Here is a 19737-nt window from a genome sequence, read left to right as displayed (position 1 = left end):
ACATTCACAGATGAATGTGAAATTCTCAACCCATGAATGTTGAATAGGCATGGCTGAAAACAGGAGTTAACATTCCTAGTTTAAGTATTTTTTTTCTAGCAAAAACTACAGCTTCAGTTAGAGTTTAGGGCCCACAGAAGCAATGAATGTCACAAGGTGAGATGAGCTACAGTGAAACTGTTGTTACTTTAGTCTTTGCTCAGTGGTTTCCATTCCTGTCCTTCTTAACGCCTGGATGTGGAGACCTGGAGAGGGGTGGGGGGGATCCCAGGCTGAGCAGATGGTGACAGCTTTGGAAAGATCATTTCCAACCCCGATCTAGAGTACCCCAACCCTGCCACAAGCTCTTAGCTGGTACCTTCTCAACAATCTTCTTGGCAAACTCCAGCCAGCGGAGCCGCTGTTTATTTTCTGCTGCCAGCTCCATGTAGAGCTTGGTTGCATCATTTTCCTGAAAAAGAAACAGCCGTGAGAGCCTTGTCCTACTCACCCTAGCACAGCCCTGTTGGCTGCTTTTTATTCCCTTTTTATTCGAATACCAAGTTATACCCAAATCTCAGGGGATATACAGCAAAACAGCAATGATCTACATTATTCTTGTTGATTCCAAACAGAGAATGCGTAAATAAAAGGGTTTGGAAGGGACCATCAAATTTGTGTTCATCGAGAGACGCCTGTGCAAGCCCACACACCTACACTGTAACATTTATCTTCATGCACAATATATTAAGAAGGCATCATCGGCAACCTCAGCCAAAGGTACCAGAAACATTCCTAATTCCTGATCTCACTTGCTGCTTTGCCCCATAGACAAAGAAATCGCTGATGACATTTGTCCTTGGGCTTAGAATAATGATCAACTGCGGCTGTAAGAGTGGATTAAGGCCTTGAAGAGCACACAGGGCTTAGGTAATGAGCTAGAAAATATTTTCCGTGCCTTTATCTTAACATTTTACCTGGGCCTGGATGCTTTCTTGCAGTGGGGTTACACGCAGCCTCTTTGCAGCAAAGTCTGTCAGGGTAGGGTCCAGAGAAGAGCTGTATTTGCCTGCTTGGAGTTCATAGTCCTGTTCAGAGCAGAAACAGAAGAATCAGCTGGGATCTCTCAGGTGAGATGACGATAAGGGAGTGTTACACGGGAAAACCCAACCATACATTGAGCGTGGACTGCACGTTCCGGGACTGTCTGACCACTGTGTTCTTCTCAGGCTCCTTGCTTTCGATTTCCTCCACCAGCCTCTGCAGGAGAGATGCGTGATGTTAAGAACAGGTTGGAATAGCAGCCAGAGACCCCCACATCTCATCACCTGAGCTAGTCAGCTTAGGATCTGCTCAAGGAGAGAAAGATGCAGGGCCTGGGTGCAACATCGCAGCCCTAGGTAGCATTTCAGATGCTATCTTTCAGGAGCTGAGTGTGCCCTCTCTGTGCAGGGGGTATCAACCTTGCGGTGACTACCACAGATGAGAACACCAGCTCTGTAGATGAACACAGCTGGGCAAGATAAATCATCCGTGTGCTGCAAGCCATTGTCTCCTTTTTCCAGCTCTGGGGCAGGTGCAGCACACAGCGAGGAGCTGGTTGGTACCACTTGGCGTGCCATTCACAAAAGCAAACTCCTCCCGTGCTTGTAATGTTACAGGTTGGGGTGCTTGCCCTGGAACACACCTTCTGTGCCTGCAGCTTGTAATTGATCTGGCTTGGCCCATCCGTGGTCTTCACTTGGTGTTTGGGTAGGTTGTTCATCCAGAACATCAGGTTCTCATTGGAGTTTTGGAACTGCTGGTAGGTGAGGCTGATATTTCTGAGGGTCTTCTCTCTGCACGGCACAGAGGTGAACAGGAACATTAAGGGCAAGGTTAAAGATTAATGTGCAAGTTCCTAAAAAGACACCACGGTGAATTTCACCACCAATGGTGATGTTCCTCACCGCTGGTCCAGCTGGTCTGCCACGGCGTGGTAGCGATCGTTGAGGAGCTGCACCTCCCGCTTCTGCCGGGGCAGGTCAGGGCAGTACTCCTGGAAGTTGTTCTGCACGGCGCTGCAGCTGTGCTCAGCGTCCTTCAGCCCCCGGTTGAGCTTCAGCACACACTCCTCTTGGGCCACCAGGTCTCGCTTCATCTTCTGCAGGGGAACGAGATGCCTCCAGGTTTGCACCAGTCAGTGCCCCAAACACCTCCTTAGCACCATCCCTAAGCGTGCAGCACCTGGGGGCTAGCCAGACTCTCCAAGACACACACACAACATGGAAGAGATGGAGAAATGAGGCTTAGACAGCAAAGAAGGTGGGAAGCAAGGTGGGTTGGATGGAGCATGGAGCAGAAGGGAGAAGTTTTGGGGAAGACAAAAAAGGGTCACTGCAAGTCAAGGGTGAGAGCTAACGATGGAGCAGGGAGCTTGGGAGCAGGAAAGGAGCAGGATGGATACAGGGCAAAGCAATGGACGACACACAGAAGAAAGGGCAGGCAGGTTAGAAGCTAAGGGGTGCGTAGTGGATTTTAAGGACCACAAATGTAGTCTGGGAGGGACAGAGCATTCTGCAGTGGAAGTGAGTGTAGGTCAGCGTACAAAACCAACACAGAGCCTTCCAGGAATAAATCCTTAGAAGGGCTCCGTCACCAGTGCCTCAGAGTGCTCAAAGCCCAGCTCTCCCCACAAGTGCTAGCAGGGCTCACCAATCTCCCCTCCCTAACAAAGAGCCCGACGTTCCCCTACCTGCAGGTCATTGGCCCGATCCTGCAGGGCATTGGGGGACGCAGGAATGATGCTATCCTGAGCCAGCTTGGCCTCAAACGTGCTGATGATCTTGTCTGTGTTCTCAATCTGAGTCTCCAGGTTCAGGGCAGCCTTAGCCCTGGGGAAGGGAAAAACGACACAAGGTTAGCTGCAGAAGACCCCTTTCTTTCCCTCTTCTCTCTGATTCCGCAGGTTTAAGCTTATTTACCGACTAAGCTCCTGCAGCATGGCAGGGAACAAGCAATATGCACTCACAACCCCACTCTGCTGCCCACACAGACGCGTTGCACTTCCCTGCACACAGCAGGGCTGGGACACGCACCCGTTGCGGTGGGCGTTCCATGCCTGGGGGGGACCGACCACACATTACACGCAGAAAATCCTGTGGGGATGCCTCTGATGATGGATGGAAGCTTCCCAGCCTCCCCTGGGCTGGATAGGCCACAGCCAATGCCCACACAGACCACGTGCATTTTCTCTCAAGGCCTTGTGTTGACACATCTGCGTGCCATCTTGTTCCCCTCATCCCCACCAGGCCTTGCCACCGCCACTCACTTCTCGTTGTACAGGCTGGAGAGCATATTGACATCGCTGTACTTGCTCCTGAGGGCATTCAGCGTAACAGGCAGCTGGGAGGCCGAGGTGCTGGTGGGTTTCTTGGAAAGGAAGCTCTCACACTCCTTCTGCAAGGCATCCTTGGCTGCCCCCAGGGTCTCAAGTTTCTTTGTTGTTTCCTGGCACATCAGATGGGAGCAGAGTCACCCAACGTAGTCATAACAGGGCTGTTGCGAAAAGGTGTCTCCCTCAGGGGTGGATTTTGCTGTGGGGCTAAGGGTGCGGTAGAGCCCTCTCATGAGGTGCCGTCCCTCGGGGCACAGCCCCAGCCAGACGGTGGCTGTCTGGCAATGGCAGGGTGTGCGGAAGAAAGATGGAAGAGCTACCTGCCTGAGCCCATCCTTCTGCCAGGGACAGGTAAATACCCATGGACGAAGATGCAATACATTGAACTACTACAGAACAGAGCTTCTCCCAGAGAAAAGGAAGGGGGCTCCAGGGCACTGTGTCTTTTCCTGTGCCCTTCACATCTACCAGGCTGTATTCGCCATCAGGGGAACCAAAGCCAGCCCTTGGATTAATTCCTTCTATCCCGTTGTCTTTCATGCTACAGACTCGAGAGTGGTGGTGACAGCATCCCCATGGCAAGGTTGGGAACTTCCCAAGACTGTCTGGGTCCACTGCTCTGACACGAATGGGACATCCTGCTTCAGAGCTGAGCCAAGGGAAAGGGCCGCATTCCTCTAGGGTCTGCCTTAACCAGCCCCACTCCAAGGGCTCAAGCCAGCCCAAAACTCCTGCAACAGCAGCAAGGTTTTCTCCCCCAAAGCACCAGCTGTGTAATTCCCCTGTCAGCTCTGTTCTGGGTACCAGTTACGGTGCTACCATACTCATCCTGCTCCAGCCTGCCTGCTGCAGCGCCCACCTGCTGGTGTTTGATCCTCCTGGCAAGGTCGTCTGTGGGGTCGCTGTAGCTCACTGGAGACCTCACTCGGTTCAGGACCTCCTTCTCCACCTGGACCAGGTCCTTGCCCACACGATCCAGGCTACCGAGAAGCTGATCAGCTTGGGGATCATCCTGGACTACCGGGGGGCTCCTGGGCAGAGCTAGTGAGAGAGCGCTTGGGTTAAGTCCCTTTTCTCATCTGCCAGCCCAGTCTTGGTACACAGCCCTTTTCCCTGAGCTCTCCCAAGCATGATCCCCAAAGCTCCAGCGACTTCTTCTGACAGCCCTGCTGCAAAGCTCTGCCCTGCGTGGGCTGCAGCTCTGAAACACACAGGGGCTTATCCTGAGAGCGGGGGTTTACGCAGCCATAAATTATTCAGTTAACTTTTCTAACTCACACAGCATGATGCAGATGTGTGTGTCTACCTGTGGTAAAGGCTTGGGAAAACAGCTTTCCCTCTGCACTGACCAGCCAGAGCTCGTGTCCAAGGCAGGGACAAGGATGGTCACGTGCTGCCATGCAGACACAGTCCCTTCAGTGGGAGCTTTGGATTCGCAGCTGTAGGAATAACACAGCTCCCAGGGGTTGGGATTCAGCCACTGCTACCTCCTTATTGCACACCCCCAGCTAGTGAAAAGACCCAGACCCCAAAGATTTAATTAAGGCTTCTGGATAGGCACATCCCCACCTATCCCAGGTGTTTGAGAACAGCAGCAGGGAGCTGAAGTGAATTCCTCAAGACCAGGCAGTGAGCCCTTGGCAGCATCACGACTTGGATTACCCCTTCCCTGCTCTCTTCAGGATGTAAGGCATCCTAACGCCGACCCGCAGGCTGCCAGCCAGCTCTGCAGCGGGCTCGACCCACGAGCAGACGTACCCTGCTGGCTGGGCTGCACCGTCTCCTTGTGGCTGCGTCTCAGGGTGCTCTGAGCTGCTGCTCGCTTCTGCTTCACTGCACTCAGCTCCCCTTCCAGCCTGCGAGCAAGAAGAATCCACATCAGCCGGCAGCTTGGGAAACCACAGCACGGGGCAAGCCCCAGCAGAGCCTGACCCGGCGCAGTGTGGGAGCTCGCAGCCTTTTGCAGCTCAGAGAGACCCCTCAAGAAAGGGGAAAGCAACAAGAGTTGGTTTGATTAGCTAATTTCTCCCAGCAGAGCCAGTGTTTCCCAGCTCTCGCCAGAAGCTAACAAAGCTGGAAATGTAGTTCACTCCACTGCAGTGCTTTGCAGGAAGCAAGCACAGGAGCTGCTTCTGTGGCTGCTGATCTGGAAGTCCGAGTCTCGCCTAGCTGTGGTCAGATGAGCCCCTGCAGAACTCCATGCAGAGGGACCGAGGCTGGGAAATAAGACAAAGACAAATGTTTTTTTTGCAGGAAGAGAAGTAAACACTGGGAAATAAAGCAAGGTGCCAGATGCAGCCTGAAAAGGACAGGAGCTTCGGGACAATACCTGCAGAGCTGATAGCTAGGAGGATATTACAAAGTTCTCCTTTTCTGTTTTAAAACATGAACATGCATGAAGTCCATAAAAACAAAAAAAATCAGTAACGTGGGATGTGTGAAGAGGGATTTTTGCTCAGCAAGAGCAGCACAACGCAATAATCATGCCTGCATGACTTGGGAACTAAACTCCCATCACGGGCATGCCCAGTGATGCTGGATTCAGGCTGTGGGCAGAGTTTTGGCAGCACATAAGCAGTGCTGGTTTATCTAAGCACCTGGGGACATGATAAAAATGGAATGCCAAAAGCTCACTGCATTATCCCCCCCCCCGTCTGTGGGAACCTCAGAAACCGACTGAGCAAACAGGCAGCAAAGTGCACAGTGGTTCGAGGAATGTTTTCCAGTCTCCAGCTGGGGCTGGCGGAGAGGAGATAGCACAGATAATTCCGTCCTGTTTGGCAAGTCCCAAGCTCCAGACTGATTCTGCAATGAATTTAGTCAAACCTATGCAAGTCACATGTTTGGGTGAAGAAATCAGGCCTGTCTGCCAGAAAGCTCTTTGACAGCAAGATCCGTACGGTGTGCAATGCTGACGCAGGATGGCAGGAAACTGGACAAGACAGTGGGGCTTAGGGAACAAGCCCTCAGCAACAGGACAGCCAGGTGGTGTTTCATACGAGCTGATCAATGGCTCTGTTCCCAGCTACTATATCTCTGCAGTTTAGGCAGTCAGGGGATGGCGAGGACCGAGGAGCAAGCCTGAATGTCTCTCTGGGTCAGGCTCTCCACGGCAGACTCACCTGTTGACCTTGTCAATGGACTCAGGGTCTGGTGGAGGGATGGAGAAGCAAGCAGAAGGTGCCTCCTGGACCACGCCAGTGCTGCTCTGCACCACCCACATCTCGGGGTTGCTGTTGTCCTTCAGAATGTACTTGTCACCTCTGGTCAGCTGCACCTGGGACAGACACAAAACCCGAAGGCTTGGCTTTCCAGTGCTAGCCCAGGACCTCCCGCCATGGAAGGAAGATCTGGAGCACTCAGAGAAGAATCCAGTTGCCTGACACTTCGGAGGGTACCGCTAGCCAAGCCCTCACCTCCCCAGCATCCCAGTCACACAGCGTGTCCAAGGAGAGGGGCTGGGAGGGATGCATCCTGCGCAGTTTCAGCGGGCTGATCTCTTTGCTCCTCCTCTTCAGGTCAGCGATGCTCTTCTCTGCCTGCTTCACTGCCTTCTCCTCATTCTAGACAAAGCAGGGAAGACAGTGGTTATAATCAGGCTTGGATGAGGAGAAAGGGGATTACACTGCCATGGGTACTTTGGGGCCAGTTGTCTGTCCTTGTGCTGTCATTCCTAGGGTGGAGTCAGGAGTTTCTCTGTTCTTGACCTGTGTCCCTTCCTCTCCCTCTGTTACTAACACTCTCCTCTGTTTTCTTCTCTCACAGGAGATCTGCCCTTGAAAGGACAGCCTGAGTTAACCTTAGGTGATCCCACAGTGTCATATTAAATCTCCCGGGGAAGATTTTCCTTCTCAGATGAGGAGCAGAGACCTGCCAAGAGGTGGCTGCATTCCAGTGTCAGAAGTTACCGAGATCCCGGCACCTCCTGGCAGTGAAACGCATGGGAAGACACCGCACCGAATACGTCCCTTCCCTCTCTCCCAGGCAAATGTTCCTTCCCAACCTGTATCTCACCCCCGAGGTCAGATTTCTCTATTCCCTCCTCGCTCTTGACTCACGGCAGAGCTGAGGAGATGGCAGGACCTCTCCCTGCTGCTTGGGTGCCAGCAGCTCACACTCTGCAGGCCCTCTAACCCAAATACCTCACGTTTAGGACAACACAGCTCCTCCCTGTGCTTCTCCTGTACTCTGACAGTGCCCTGGGGCTTGGATACGTGTCCCTGATGGAGACTGCCTCCCCAGGGGTCACTGCCCCACCACAGGAGCAGCGAGGCCCTTCTGGGGCCACAAGGATCCAGCACAGTATTGCCATGGGCCTTCCCCTCTTGGCACAGAGGCAGGACGAGCTGTCCCAGGGGGGTTATTTACACACCTCTTCCCCTTCCCCACACTTATTTACCAGCACGGCTGTGAGGGTTGATCTGTGCCTGAGACCCAAGGTCCCCCAGGCCTGGCTGGTGCCACCAGCCCCGAAGACCTCACCTCCAGCTGGAGCAGCAGGTCCGACACCACTCCAGGGCTGTCCTTGTTGAACTTGCTGTATTTGGTGTCCAGGTCAGAGTTCATCTTCGTCAGGGAGAGGCTCACGGCCTCAGCGTCATCCTGGAACTGGAGACACGGGTAGGAAAATGGTTAGAGGTGGGAGGACATTAGTGTGTCCAGGTCTGGTGGCGTGCCTCAGTTCCCAGCCACTCTCCCACAACCTGGGGCTCACAAAACCCTACAGACCACCTCAGAGCGTGACCTTGGACAAGGACTGCACCACAGAAATAATCCCTGTCAGCAGACACGTACCAGGTAACAACAGTGAGCAAACCCTCCCCTGCACCTCCGAGCCAGCGCACCAACTGGTCCCAGCAGCAGGGCTGGGAGCCAGTCGTTCACTGAAGGACCATGTTTTGAGAGGCATTTCCCCAGAATACCCTGACCAGGTGCAAATAAAATACCCTGACAAAGCAAAGGATCCCATATTAATCCTTTTGCTGGCTCTGTTCCCATGCACAGCCTGCCCACTCTGGCCTGACCGTGCAAGCCCCACGGTCTCCTCACTGCTTTTTACCTTCTTATAGTTCTCCACGCTCTTCAGCTGGCTCTCCTGGCAAATGCAGAGATTCAGAAAATTCTGCCACTCGTTCTTCAAGGCTTCCTGGTGAGCCTGCGGTGGGACAGAGCACAACTCAGTGGGCTCCAGCTGGTCCCACCTACCTTACCCCTGGCCTCCTTTCCCCAGGAGTCCCAGAGGTCAGAGGAGGGGTAAAGACCGCTGTTGAGCAGAGGCAGAGCTATTCCCAGGCATCGCCTGATCCTGAATCTGAGCAAGGGCACTGCTCCTCAAGGACCTGGCTCCCACACAGCAGCCACCATTTCTCAAGGGGTTTCTGGTGCAGGGGGTCGCGAGTCCGCCTCGGCTGCCCACGGTGTCTGCAGCCCTGGGAGCACAACCTTGGAGGCCAGGAGCTGGTTTCACCTGGGAGATCTCATGCCACATCACACCATGAGTTTTGCAGGGTGAACGTGGCTGCATTTGACCACATATCTGCGCACCAGCCCAGGAGCTGACAGGCCCCAGCACACAGACGTCAGCCACCGTGCCTTGGAGGTTTCTGAAGGGGGTGAAGACCCCGCACTGCCCCCAACCTCCCCATGGGGCCAAAGCAGACAGAGGGGTGCTGCAGTACAGTTGGTACAATGTGGGGAAAAGTGTAACATAGCAGCTCTGCAGAAGACGTGAAGAGGTCTCCTCCAACCCATCCCCTGGCTCTTGGAGCACAGATTATGTAAAGCATTCTTGTTCTCTTCTAGGGAATCCCCCAACCCCTTTCCCCACCTGGATAGGTTTGACAGCTGGGTGCTTTAGTTCAATCATTCTGTCCCCATCATCCTGAAGGTTGTTCACAAACTCCTCCTGGCTGAGCAGCTCTTTGGACTTGAAATCCTAAAGGGGAAGAGACACTTCATGACAGCGGGAGCACGCAGGGAGCGCGGAGCAGCCTCCTGGGCCTCCAAACCCCACGCAGCAGAGAACAGGCTCCCAAAGCATAGACATCTGTTTTGGTTTGTCTTTTTTTTTTTTTTTTTTTTTAATAGGAAGGTGCTAAGCATAACTAAAACAAATTAGGCACGCTTGGGCCTATGGAAGCATCAGGGCATTTGTTCAAAGTGCATTTTCCTAGGCAATTAACTCTCAGTTCTTCCTGGTCCCGGCAGAAAGCAGTCACTGGGTGTTGTACTTTGGACACCAAGGCTGACACGATGCCAGACCTCTCCCTCCCCTCTGACCACTGACAGCTCTGCACCCAACATCAGACAGCACTCTCCTGTATGATCCCATGTGCCAGCTCAGGGGACAGGAGGGGACGCACTGCGTGGCTCATCCCAAACCCTGGTTCCTCCCAGAGCATCTCTTCTGCCTCCACTCCTGTGCCACCAGGCTCCAGGCTGGTGGTGACCTCCAGGATGCTGGGATCCATCCTGCAAAGCTTGCACACCAGGCTTGGCCAGCCCGTGACAGCTGCTGTCCCCAGGAGCTCACCTCGTACTCCCGCCGCACGCTCTGGACGTCCATCATTTGGTCGCTCCAGTCCTGCTTCAGGATCCTGGTCTGCTGCTCCGTGAGGTAGCCCAGCTCCTTGGTGCAGCCCTGGAGGTGGTGGTACAGGCTGCCCAGGCTCTGCCCGCGCCAGATGGAAGCTTTCTGCCCGTGCACAGAGGAAAGAGAAGGTGTTGGTGTTCAGGCCGCAGAGCCCCTTCCCCTCCTGCTCCCCAGGACCCTGCTCGCCCTGCTACCCCCTAGGAGATTCCCAGAGACCTGGGTGAGACATTGCTGCCACTCGTTCTTATCTGATGGGGCCTTTCCCTGCCTCACAAACAGGATGTGTTTGTCTAACCAGACTCTCAGGTGTGGGCTGATGCCTCAGGCAGTCTGAAAGCAGGCCCAGCTCTGCTGTATTTCTCACCAAAGGTGTTCTTCAGCACTGAACTTAGGGACCCAGCTGGCTAAACCCAGCACCTTCTTCCTGGCCACCTCCTTTGTTCCAGTTGGTCATTTCCTCTCTGCAGTCCTTGTTAAGGATCAGCGCAAGCCTCAACATTTGCAATCCCACAGGAACATCCTGCGGGCTGGGACGGGGTTTTCTGCAGAGGCACCTCCCAGACCAATGACCCACAAAGGGAAGAGGCGCAGACCTCACCCACAGCGTGCCCCTGTTCTCAGCTTGCACCCAGTCCAAGGTGGGGAGGAGATGGGGAAAGAAAATGAGGGACATGACTTCACTGTGCAACACCAAAGGTAGCTCCTGCCCTGACCTGGGCATTCCCTGCCCACTAGGAAAGGAATTACTTTGCTGTGTGACCCCAGAAAACCACCGAGAAGCTTACCAGCAAGTCCTTGTATTGGCTCTTCAAATCTGCCACATCCTGGGTTATTACACAGGCAAAACCAAGAGGGGAAAAAATAATAATAGAAAAAAACTGTTACCAAAACACCAGCAGTGATAGATGTTGTCAAACTGATTTATGGAAGGTGCTTTAGAAATCGTACAGGAACCACCTGCCTGGCTCTGCCTGAGCTCAGGTCTCCCCATGCCCCCTGCAGAAGGAGGGTGGATGTTCACCATGGGAAGGAGCACGTGGGATGCAGGGGCAGGGGTCCCTGTGAAGCAGACAGGACAAGGGGAAGTCGGAGAGGTGCCTTACCCCGCAGCGGATGTTCTTGATCTGGAGGCCATAGGCTTCGATCTCCTTCTGGAGGATGTTGTGCTCAGCTATTTGCTTTTCCAGCTCCGATATGCCAGGGCCGTACTGTCCCGCGCTGACTTGTTTCTGTGCAAAAGGAGTTAGGCAGAGACTAAAGCAAAATACCATATTTTAGGGAGAAACCACAGTACGTGCTGGCAGGTTAGGAAAGATCTGATACCACCCCAGGAGGAAGGGAGGGGATCTTGTTGCTGTTTGCCATGATTGCTGCGGGCTGCCACTTCCCCAGCCATACAGAGGGGCAGAGATAACCAGGCCATATACCCCATCGTACAAGTCTAAGCTAAACCAGCCACTTCCCATGGTGATGTGCAGTGGGTGTGCTTAATTACCATCCGGTTTTCAAAGGAATCTAAATTGACTCCAAACTGGGCACTTCATACACAAGACCTTGCAGCGTGAAACCCAATGATGTACGGCTGTGAAGTCCTTGGAGACGTCACCTTCTCCATCCTTTTATTGTGGCATCTCTACTTAATTCTCCTCTGGTAGCTCTTAATCTCAGTGGGTCAGTGCAGAAGGTCTTCCTGAGGCTTTTAAGACGTGGAAGGAGAGCCCTTCCTCCTCCCAGCTCAACTGAGTTAGCTCCACCACCGACCCACACCGTTCCTGCATGACACTGGGCATACGATGGCTGGCAGAGCCCTAAAGGCAATGTCTGGCCTTGTAGGAGTTGGGAGAAACACGTAAAAAAACAGCCGCTGTTACCATCTTTTGGTCCAGGATCTTCGCCCAGTCCACCCTGGGCCCCACGTCAGGGATGTTCAGCTTCTCGTAGAGGGCCCGGTACTCCGCACACAGCTGCGTCGTGCGGTCGTGGAGCTGCTGGATGCTGCCGAGGACAAAAGGCAGATTTCACCCATAAAACCCAGGCTACTTTGTTGTCCCTTCATGCCATTGGCCTCCTTCAGCAGCGGAGGCACTTGCCCTGGGGTTCTCCATCACCCAGGAATTACAACCCAGGAGAAAGCTGGGAAGAGCTGCGAGCAGGTCAGGGCTGTCCCTTCCCAGCTAGGAAATAATTCTCCCCTCCCGATTTCCACCTAGAGGGGCTGGAGAGAGAAGGGGAGCCAAGCCCCAGGCGCCAGCTGAAGATCTCACACCTGAACACCCACCTCTGATTTTCTCTGCTTGCCCGAGAACAGGTCTCAATTTCACGAGAGGCAGAGGAAACAGGGATTTGCCTTGGGCGTGGGGAGCCTGGGAGCGGGGCCGCCTTTTAGCTCTGCATTTTTCTGGCAGCTTTTACAAGAGCTCCCTGACAAGAGCGGGGGTCTCCTGGGAGATGGCTCTGGCAGCCACGGCACACACCATCTTTACAACATGCTGGCAAAAACCCAATTTTAAGGCTGATGGGTGAAGCTCTGCCTTTTCGTGGCATTGACCGGAGCTCAGCTTAGATCCCAGCTCTGGGATGGGGGCTCCCGATCCCATCAGCTCCCACTCTGCACTCACTCTTTCTCTATCTCATTAGCCTGAGGGTGCTTCAGCCGCTTGGCACGGTCCACGTCCAGGAAGAGGTCCTTCAGCAGGGTCTCCGCCTCCTTCAGATTCCTGGCATTCTCCGCCTGGAACTCAAAGGCCTTATTCTTCTGCTGATTGCTGACATCCTGGGGACCAGGGAAGACAGAGGAAAAAAAAGCCTTGGACCACAGAGACCTCACAACACGGACGGCCTCGATGCTCAGCACGCTGACCACGGAGGAACCCAGTGCAAAGGGATGGCTGGGGAGCATGCATCCAGCCAAGCTTCAGCATCCCTCCCAGCCAGGGACCAGCATGGGACAGGCTGGCTGCCCTCGTGGGGCTGCTGGGAGCCACCAGGCTGGGACGTGGCACTGCAGATGTAGGTGGTGCAGCCCCCCGAGGCGCTGAGCGTAGCGCACCAAGGGTAACATTTTGGAGGCCCTGGCATGCAGCCCTAGGGGCTGGGAGGCTCTGCAGGGTGCCTGGTTCCTCCCCAGCCCCGGGTCAGCCCCCAGCCCTGCTCCAGCAAGCTGATGCGCAGAGCAGACACCTCATCTGTTATTCTAGGCGCTGCATCTCTAGGCAAAGCCTTGCACCTTCCCTCCGCCACAGCTCACCTGCGTGAGCCTGGCCTGTGTCTCCAGGATGTCCTTCTCCACCTGGTCGGCGTTTGTCTGCATGCGGGTGATGAGCACGGCCAGATCATTTGTGGAGGACCTGAGGGTGGGAGCAGCGAAGCAGAGAGTGGGCGAGGGCAAGTCTCACCCCCCTTCATCACTGCCCAGGGCCTGATAACAGCGGTGCGTTCACAGCAGGTAGGTGGTGGATTTTTGCACAGCACGGCTCCTTGCTGCAGGACACTGCAGATGCTCCAGAGCTTGGGAGGATTCAAAAAGCAGTGGAGGGAAGGGGAAAAAAAAAAAAAAAAAAAGAAAAAAGAAAACCCTGGAGGGCTCCCAAAAGCACCGACACCACATCTGGCTTGGGGAGACCTGGCGCTGCAGACAGCTGGAGGCCGGGAGAGCACCCCGCAGAGGCAGCATGACGTGCCTGCCCTGCTTGGAGGCACTGCTCTGCTTGGCCGCCCTTGGCAGCTGGCAGAGGTAGGCAAGACGGTCCTTCAGCCTGGCCCGGAGCTGCAAAGTGCTCTGCGTTTCGGCCCCATGTGGTGCTGCGGAGCCCAGCGCCCCCCAGGATGGGGACATGGTGGGCAAGGAGCTGCAGCACAGGCTACGAGCCCCTCTGGGCACTGCGTCAGCTGCTGCAGTCACTTTGCTTTCTGGGCTTGGGAACAAGTTTCCTAAGGCTGTAGCACAAGTACAGCCCTCTTACACCCCAGCGGAGGTTCACTGGAGGTCCCGGGGACCATCCCCTGTTGTCTCTCACGTCAATGCCATCACACGGTACCACAATCCATCACCTTTACTGTGAATAAGCACCCAGAGCCCTGCCAAAACGGCTGGATCCAGAGCCCCCAGCAGGGCATGGGGTGGTTCCCAGCCACGTAGCTGCAGCCCTAAAGCTCCCCGCGGACAAGGAAGCACAAGGCTCGGTGCCACCTTTGTCCTCGTGTCCTGTGGCTTCTGATAGCGCTGCCCTTGGGGATGGAGCTGGCCCTGGCCTCCAGGCAGGGAGGTGCAGAGCTGCCAGGATGTGGGCGAGCAGGGGTGCGGACCGATAGCATCATCCAGGGGCTTAGGCCCATGAGTGACTAAGGTCAGCGGAGGCTGAGTTCGGTTACCTGCTGTCATCTGAGACCTGAGCGAAAGAATTGGAGCAGCAACAATGGGACCAGATGAGAGTAGGGGGACACTTCTTCAGGACCAGCTGGTACAACCTAGCTCACGTCTTTTGAGGAGGAGGAAGGTAGGAGAGAGGCGCTGTCCTACTGCGGAGCCACCCACATCTGCCCTCCAGCCAGCTCGTTTCCTTCGCAGTCCCTGCACCCAGCCAAGTGAAGCTTTGCCCTTAACGGCCCCAGCAGGCTCCAGCCATTCCGTGGTTCATACCCAAGGTGAGAGCAGATGCTGGACGTTCACTTATTACAGCCTCGAGTGATGACAAAGTGCCCGTTAATGTTATAGTTGCGTCCAGCCAGGCTGGTGTCTAAGTCACAGCCCACACTGACCGTAGCCGAGCCCGTGCAGCTCCAGGGAGGCGCAGCCCAGCACTCCTGCTCTCAGCATCCTCCTCTCCCCTTTCTCCAGCTCCTCCCTTGTTTGCGATTGCCCAAGAGGGCGGCGTGGGCCTGAGACACAGCAGCTTCCAGCTCCCTCGGGAGCTTTGGGCTGGCAGCGTCAGCCGGCCGTGCCCCAGCCTCTCTGCCTGCAAAGCGCACAGGGTGCCTTGCTCCGGCAGTGCCCTCCTGCACGGGGTCTAATCCCAGTGGAGACAGCCCAAATAGGACATTCATCACCTGCAAAGCATCACTGCTCGCTGCAACCCATCTTCTCCATCCCTTAAACATCCTTCCCACCCTATCTGTGGCCCACGGATGGGTTTTCTGGGGCAAGCTGCAGTGCTTTTGGCGCAAACCACACAAGAGGGTGGCTGGGAGCAGCACGGAGCAGGGCTCAGTGCCTGTGAGCCTGAGCACACGGCCGGCTGGGGCACCAGGAGGTTCCCCCCTCCCCAGGAGCTTACACAACATCCCACTCATCCCCGACACGCCTGGAATGAGGTGGTGTCCCATGAGCAAATACTCGAGCACCACCCAGGTTTCCTGCCCAGACTCCGCGCAGGGAGGAGCGACTGAGTCACGGGCTGGCTGCCAGCCCGGGGGACGGGCGCCTCTCTCCAGCGTGCCCCGAGACACCCGGGTGAATTCAGCTCCCACCTGGGGTGCCCACATTGATCCCCGTTGTGACAGGACCCCGGATCGATGCCTCTGTGCCTCTCGGAGCAGGGAGAAGCGAGGCTGCAGCCTTCCTGCAGAGGGGAGATGCCCAACAAAGCCTTTTCCTACCTGTACACCCTCCCTGGCCGGCGGACACGCTGGGACGCCCCATCCCTCAGATCACAAGGATAAATGCACGGAGCAGCTTGGTTTAGACCAAGCCACAGCAAAACTACAGACTGGAAAGACCTCAACAACCTCCTGGTCATAGGGTGGGAACAATGCGTCTCCTACTGGTCCCGAAGCAGCAGGGGCTCAGCTGTGCCCACCCCAGCCTTGGCTCTGCGTGGTGCACTCGAGGTTAGACACGAGGCCGTTCTTAGAAATAACCCGACCTTCAGGGAGGAAGCGATGCTCCCCAGAGAGCATCACCTCAGCAGGACAGGGGTCTCCTCTACGTGTCCGGGAGATGCCTGTGCCCACCAAGGAAGCCTGGAGGAGGAGGAAGCTGAGAGCCTTCAGCCAGCGGCTGGGCTGGATCTCCAGCCTGCAAGCAGCTGAACAACCTCAGGGCCCACAGGAGGGCAGGCTGGTTGTTTGGGGAGTGCTGAAGCTGAGGAGAAGTCCTGGGAGGAGCAGGGTGTCTGCACGCTGTCCTGGTGGCCTGCGAAGACCTAATGCATGCCTGGCCAAGTCAGCCGTCCTCAGCTGAGACCAAGCGGGTTCCTCAAGAGGCTGTGCGTGCTTGGAGAAGGGCCCAAACCACCACAGACCCTCCTGTCTCAACCACAGGCTACGCTGAGAGGAAAGCTAGCCTCTTCCATCCACCCATGCAGCCCGTAGGCCATGTCACCATCCTTCAGGGCCTTGTCACCATCCTGTGGGGCCATGCCACCGTCCTTCGGGGCCGTCCCTCCCAACCCATGTACCAGGCCCTTCTATCCCAAGAAGCCCTCACACAACGGGAGCTGACCACAGCCCAGGCCCACATTTCAGAGTGAAGATGCTGAAACCTGGGCCACAAGGAGACAACTTGTCATGGGGCAGGATGCGAGGCGCCACGAGCTCCCCGTGCTCGCAGCGGGCCCAGGCGTGGTAGGCGGCCGCAGCCACGGGCCTGCCGGGATCGCTGCGGACACAGCTCCCGCTGCGGAGCCAGGGCAGGCCTCCTCCCTAGGGCTATCTCCCGCCTGGAAGAGGCAGAGCACCGTCATTATCGTTATTAATTGCTTCATTTCTCATACCACTTTCTGCCTCCCGGACAGCCCAGCTGCACGCAAGGGACGGTGCCTCAGTGGGCAGAGGACGTGTCGGTGGGGCCACGGCGCCCACCCATCCCTGCACCCTGCCCCTCCTCTCCTTCTTCCCAAGGGATTTGGGCTGCAAGCGACACCCCAGAGCTGGGGCTGTGCTCCCCAACTTGCACAAGTCCTCGCTCTACCCCTCCAGCCCCATCTGGTCACAGCAGAGAGGTCCCCAAGCCCCTGCTCCCCCCCCAGGACTGCACGGCTTTGGGCTGCAGAGGAAGAAGCAGAGGCAGGCGGTGGCTGAAGCGGCCATCCTGGGAGAAAATTTGCCAGCCACCTCCGAAGCCACCCACCCGGAGCCTTTGCAGAGATCACACCCAGGCACCCAGTCCAGCCAGATCTGATTCGGTTCCACCTATGCATGAATTTTCCCTTTCAGCCCTGCAGTGTGACTCTTCCCAGGGCTGGGCACAAACCAGAGGTGGCTACGGGCTCCCCGGGATGCATCCACCGAGCAGAGGGCCTCGGGAGCTCAGCACCACTGCCCCTAGGACGGAGACGAGGTCCTGCTCCAGAGGTCCCTGCCAGGAGCTGCAAATTGGGAGTCCCGGAGGCAGGGAACCTTGGCTGCTGCTGAGCCTCTGGGCCACCAAGAGCAGCTATGGGCCACCAAAGTTTTCTTGGGGCCATCTGCAGAGCATGTGCTGGTCCTGAGACAACTCATCCACCTTCATTTTCTCAGCTAAAGGTGGCAGGATGGTGCTGACCGAGCCCCAGGCTGTGGCCAAACCAATTAGCCATCATCTGATGGTCAGTGCCTCCAAAAACAAGCACGACCAGCTCGGTAATTGCTCTGGCTCCAGCCTCCATCCTGCACAAGGAAGAGGTGCAGGACTTTGCTAGGGTGCGATGCCCATGCAGGGAGAGAACCTGGCCCAAAGCCCCCAGTGGCACGCTGGGGACTGCAGCGAGCTGTCCAGCGAAGCTGCACAAGAAATCCCCAGCCTGGTTTAGGAAGCCGACAAGCAGCATAGGCTGGGGAGGTGGATGGATTGCACTGGACGGACTGAAAACAAGAGGCTTGGAGCTCTGAGAGGCCCCAGGCCTGCCTCTGCATCGAGTTTGAGAGCGCTCAGCCCCACTGGGGCAGAATTGTGGGGCACCAGCTTCCAGGTCACACCAGGAAACCTCAACCTTTGCCAGAAGCCCCCTTTTCCCCAGGTCCCTGCCCATCCAGCAGCACCAAGCCACCACCCTCCTCCACAGCTGTTTGCTGATGTTGGGTTTGGCCCCACAAACCCCACACTGCCAGCACCACACCGCACCCACCCAGGCGGCTGCAGCCGCAGCGTCCCGGGCAGCTGGTGCCAGTGGCCCCTCTTCCTGCAGGCTCCCTCCTCCTTCTCCTCCGAGCCACCCCTTCACAGCTTTCCTGGCCTTTTACCCTGGGATTCCTGCAGAACTAGTCTGCTGACACTGGGAAATGCAAAATTGCTGAAGGAAGGTGGAAAATAACCCCGAGTTAGGACCTGCAGCACAAGGGAGGGATGAGTACGCTCTAGAAGTTCCCCAGGCAGCATCTCCTCCCCTCCTGGTCCCACATCTCCCTCCCCAAAGCTTACAAGGTCTGCTCAGAGCAGGATGTGGCCATCGGATCCTTTTGGTGCTACCTCAGCCTGGTCTGAACGAGGCCACCTCAGTGACTTGGCCCGCAGAGACCCCACCTGTCACCAGGATGGATGAGACCAGCACCAGCAAACCCGTCCCTTGCCCATCCCCACCCGAGCATCCCTGTCCCGGGAGCGCCCTTCCCAGGGCAGCACCCCACCAGCCTCACCCAACAGGCACGGCTCAAACCCAGGACCTCAGATCCAGGCGTCCGTCTGCCTCGCCATCGAGCCGAGCCTGCTCCACCCAAACAACGAGGTCGTGCTTGTTCTCGCTGCTCCTGCCTGCCAAAAAGGGGCTCTGCGCCTCCCTGCTCAGTGCTCTAAGCTCATGCTCAGGCCCTGCGCATCCCAGGGGTGCACGGATGCACCTGGGCTGGAGCACGAAGCCCACCAAATTTGAGGAAAACACAGTCAGCCCCCAGAGAGCCCTGGCTTTCTGGCTGCTCCACAAAGAGGGACGGTCTTGGGGTAAATCCCAAAAGCTCCGAAGCGCTCGTAGACATCAAGAGCCCTCCCCTCGTCCCCAACTCCAGGTTCACAGGGCGGCTTTCAGAGACAAAAGGGGTTGCACTTACTTGCTCGGCTTGGCGGGGGAACCTTTGCTGGGGGAGCTTCTGCTCGGGGAGCCTTTGCCCACCCCCTTGAACATGTCGGCGAGGTCCCGGCTGGTCTCGCGGAGGCGGCGGCGGCGCGGCGGGCGCTGGCGTCCTGCTGGGCTCTGCGGGGATGGAGTGCCAAGGCTCAGCAGGGGAAGGCGGCAGCCCTAAAGAGCCCTTTCTGGGAGGCTCCTCCCCGAGCGCAGGTGAGCAGCTGCGGAGATGGAGGCACGCTGGAAAAAAATCGACTCGAAAAACCAGTTTGGGGTGGAAAGAGCAGAGCCCCAGAGGGAGAACGGGGAGACCTCGCCCTGGCTCGCAGAGCGTTTCGGCACTCACGGCCCCAGCTGTGCAGCAGTTCCCAGCGGAGGGGCAGAGAGCGCGGCCTCTGCAGAGCAAAAGTCTGGAAACGTGACTTAGAGGGAGATGGCTGAGACTACTGACATGGTTTAAAACATCTTATGCGAGCAATTTCACATGCTGGAGAAGCAGCAGAGGTGCTGTAGCAGAACTACAGACAGCCAACCAAGAGTTTTCCAAAGCAGCAGCATCGGTTTGGGAACCTCCAGCTCCCAGAATGCGATACTCGCTTGTAATCCAGGGAGTAGGGACACTGCCCAGAGCAGGAGCAGGGAGGGAGGGCAGAGGATGGGGGAGAAAAGGGCCGGGAGCAGATGGGGACCACAGCACCCACATAAACACCCGCCACCCACGATGCTGGCGCAGGTTTGGGGCTGTTCTTCCCCATTTCCTGCAGCCCGAGACCAACCCAAGGGCAGAGGCAAAAGCCAGGGGTCTCTCATCGCTTCCC

At 56.4% G+C, this 19737-nt stretch overlaps 1 protein-coding gene across 1 annotated transcript in view; it reads right to left on the bottom strand.

The window, feature by feature from the left end:
- EVPL (envoplakin) overlaps positions 1-19737 on the bottom strand; it is a 24037-nt gene extending 4300 nt beyond the window's left edge. Inside the window, exons 1-21 of the mRNA XM_083805480.1 lie at positions 18906-19737; positions 13195-13294; positions 12566-12720; positions 11819-11942; positions 11051-11176; positions 10733-10771; positions 9888-10049; positions 9183-9290; positions 8415-8510; positions 7838-7963; positions 6772-6918; positions 6478-6632; positions 5114-5211; positions 4215-4396; positions 3290-3468; positions 2714-2852; positions 1929-2122; positions 1667-1817; positions 1156-1239; positions 957-1067; positions 359-451 (exon numbers count right to left, since the gene is read on the bottom strand). Coding sequence (XP_083661606.1) covers positions 359-451; positions 957-1067; positions 1156-1239; positions 1667-1817; positions 1929-2122; positions 2714-2852; positions 3290-3468; positions 4215-4396; positions 5114-5211; positions 6478-6632; positions 6772-6918; positions 7838-7963; positions 8415-8510; positions 9183-9290; positions 9888-10049; positions 10733-10771; positions 11051-11176; positions 11819-11942; positions 12566-12720; positions 13195-13294; positions 18906-18979 — 2643 coding nt within the window. The 5' untranslated portion in view covers positions 18980-19737. The remainder of the gene's footprint in view (positions 1-358; positions 452-956; positions 1068-1155; positions 1240-1666; positions 1818-1928; positions 2123-2713; positions 2853-3289; positions 3469-4214; positions 4397-5113; positions 5212-6477; positions 6633-6771; positions 6919-7837; positions 7964-8414; positions 8511-9182; positions 9291-9887; positions 10050-10732; positions 10772-11050; positions 11177-11818; positions 11943-12565; positions 12721-13194; positions 13295-18905) is intronic.

Source organism: Anser anser (genome assembly GCF_964211835.1).
Source record: "Anser anser genome assembly, chromosome: 19".
In the NCBI taxonomy this organism is placed as follows: Eukaryota; Metazoa; Chordata; class Aves; order Anseriformes; family Anatidae; genus Anser; species Anser anser.
Note: the sequence above shows the minus strand (reverse complement) of the source record. Positions and strands in the feature narration are given on the sequence as shown.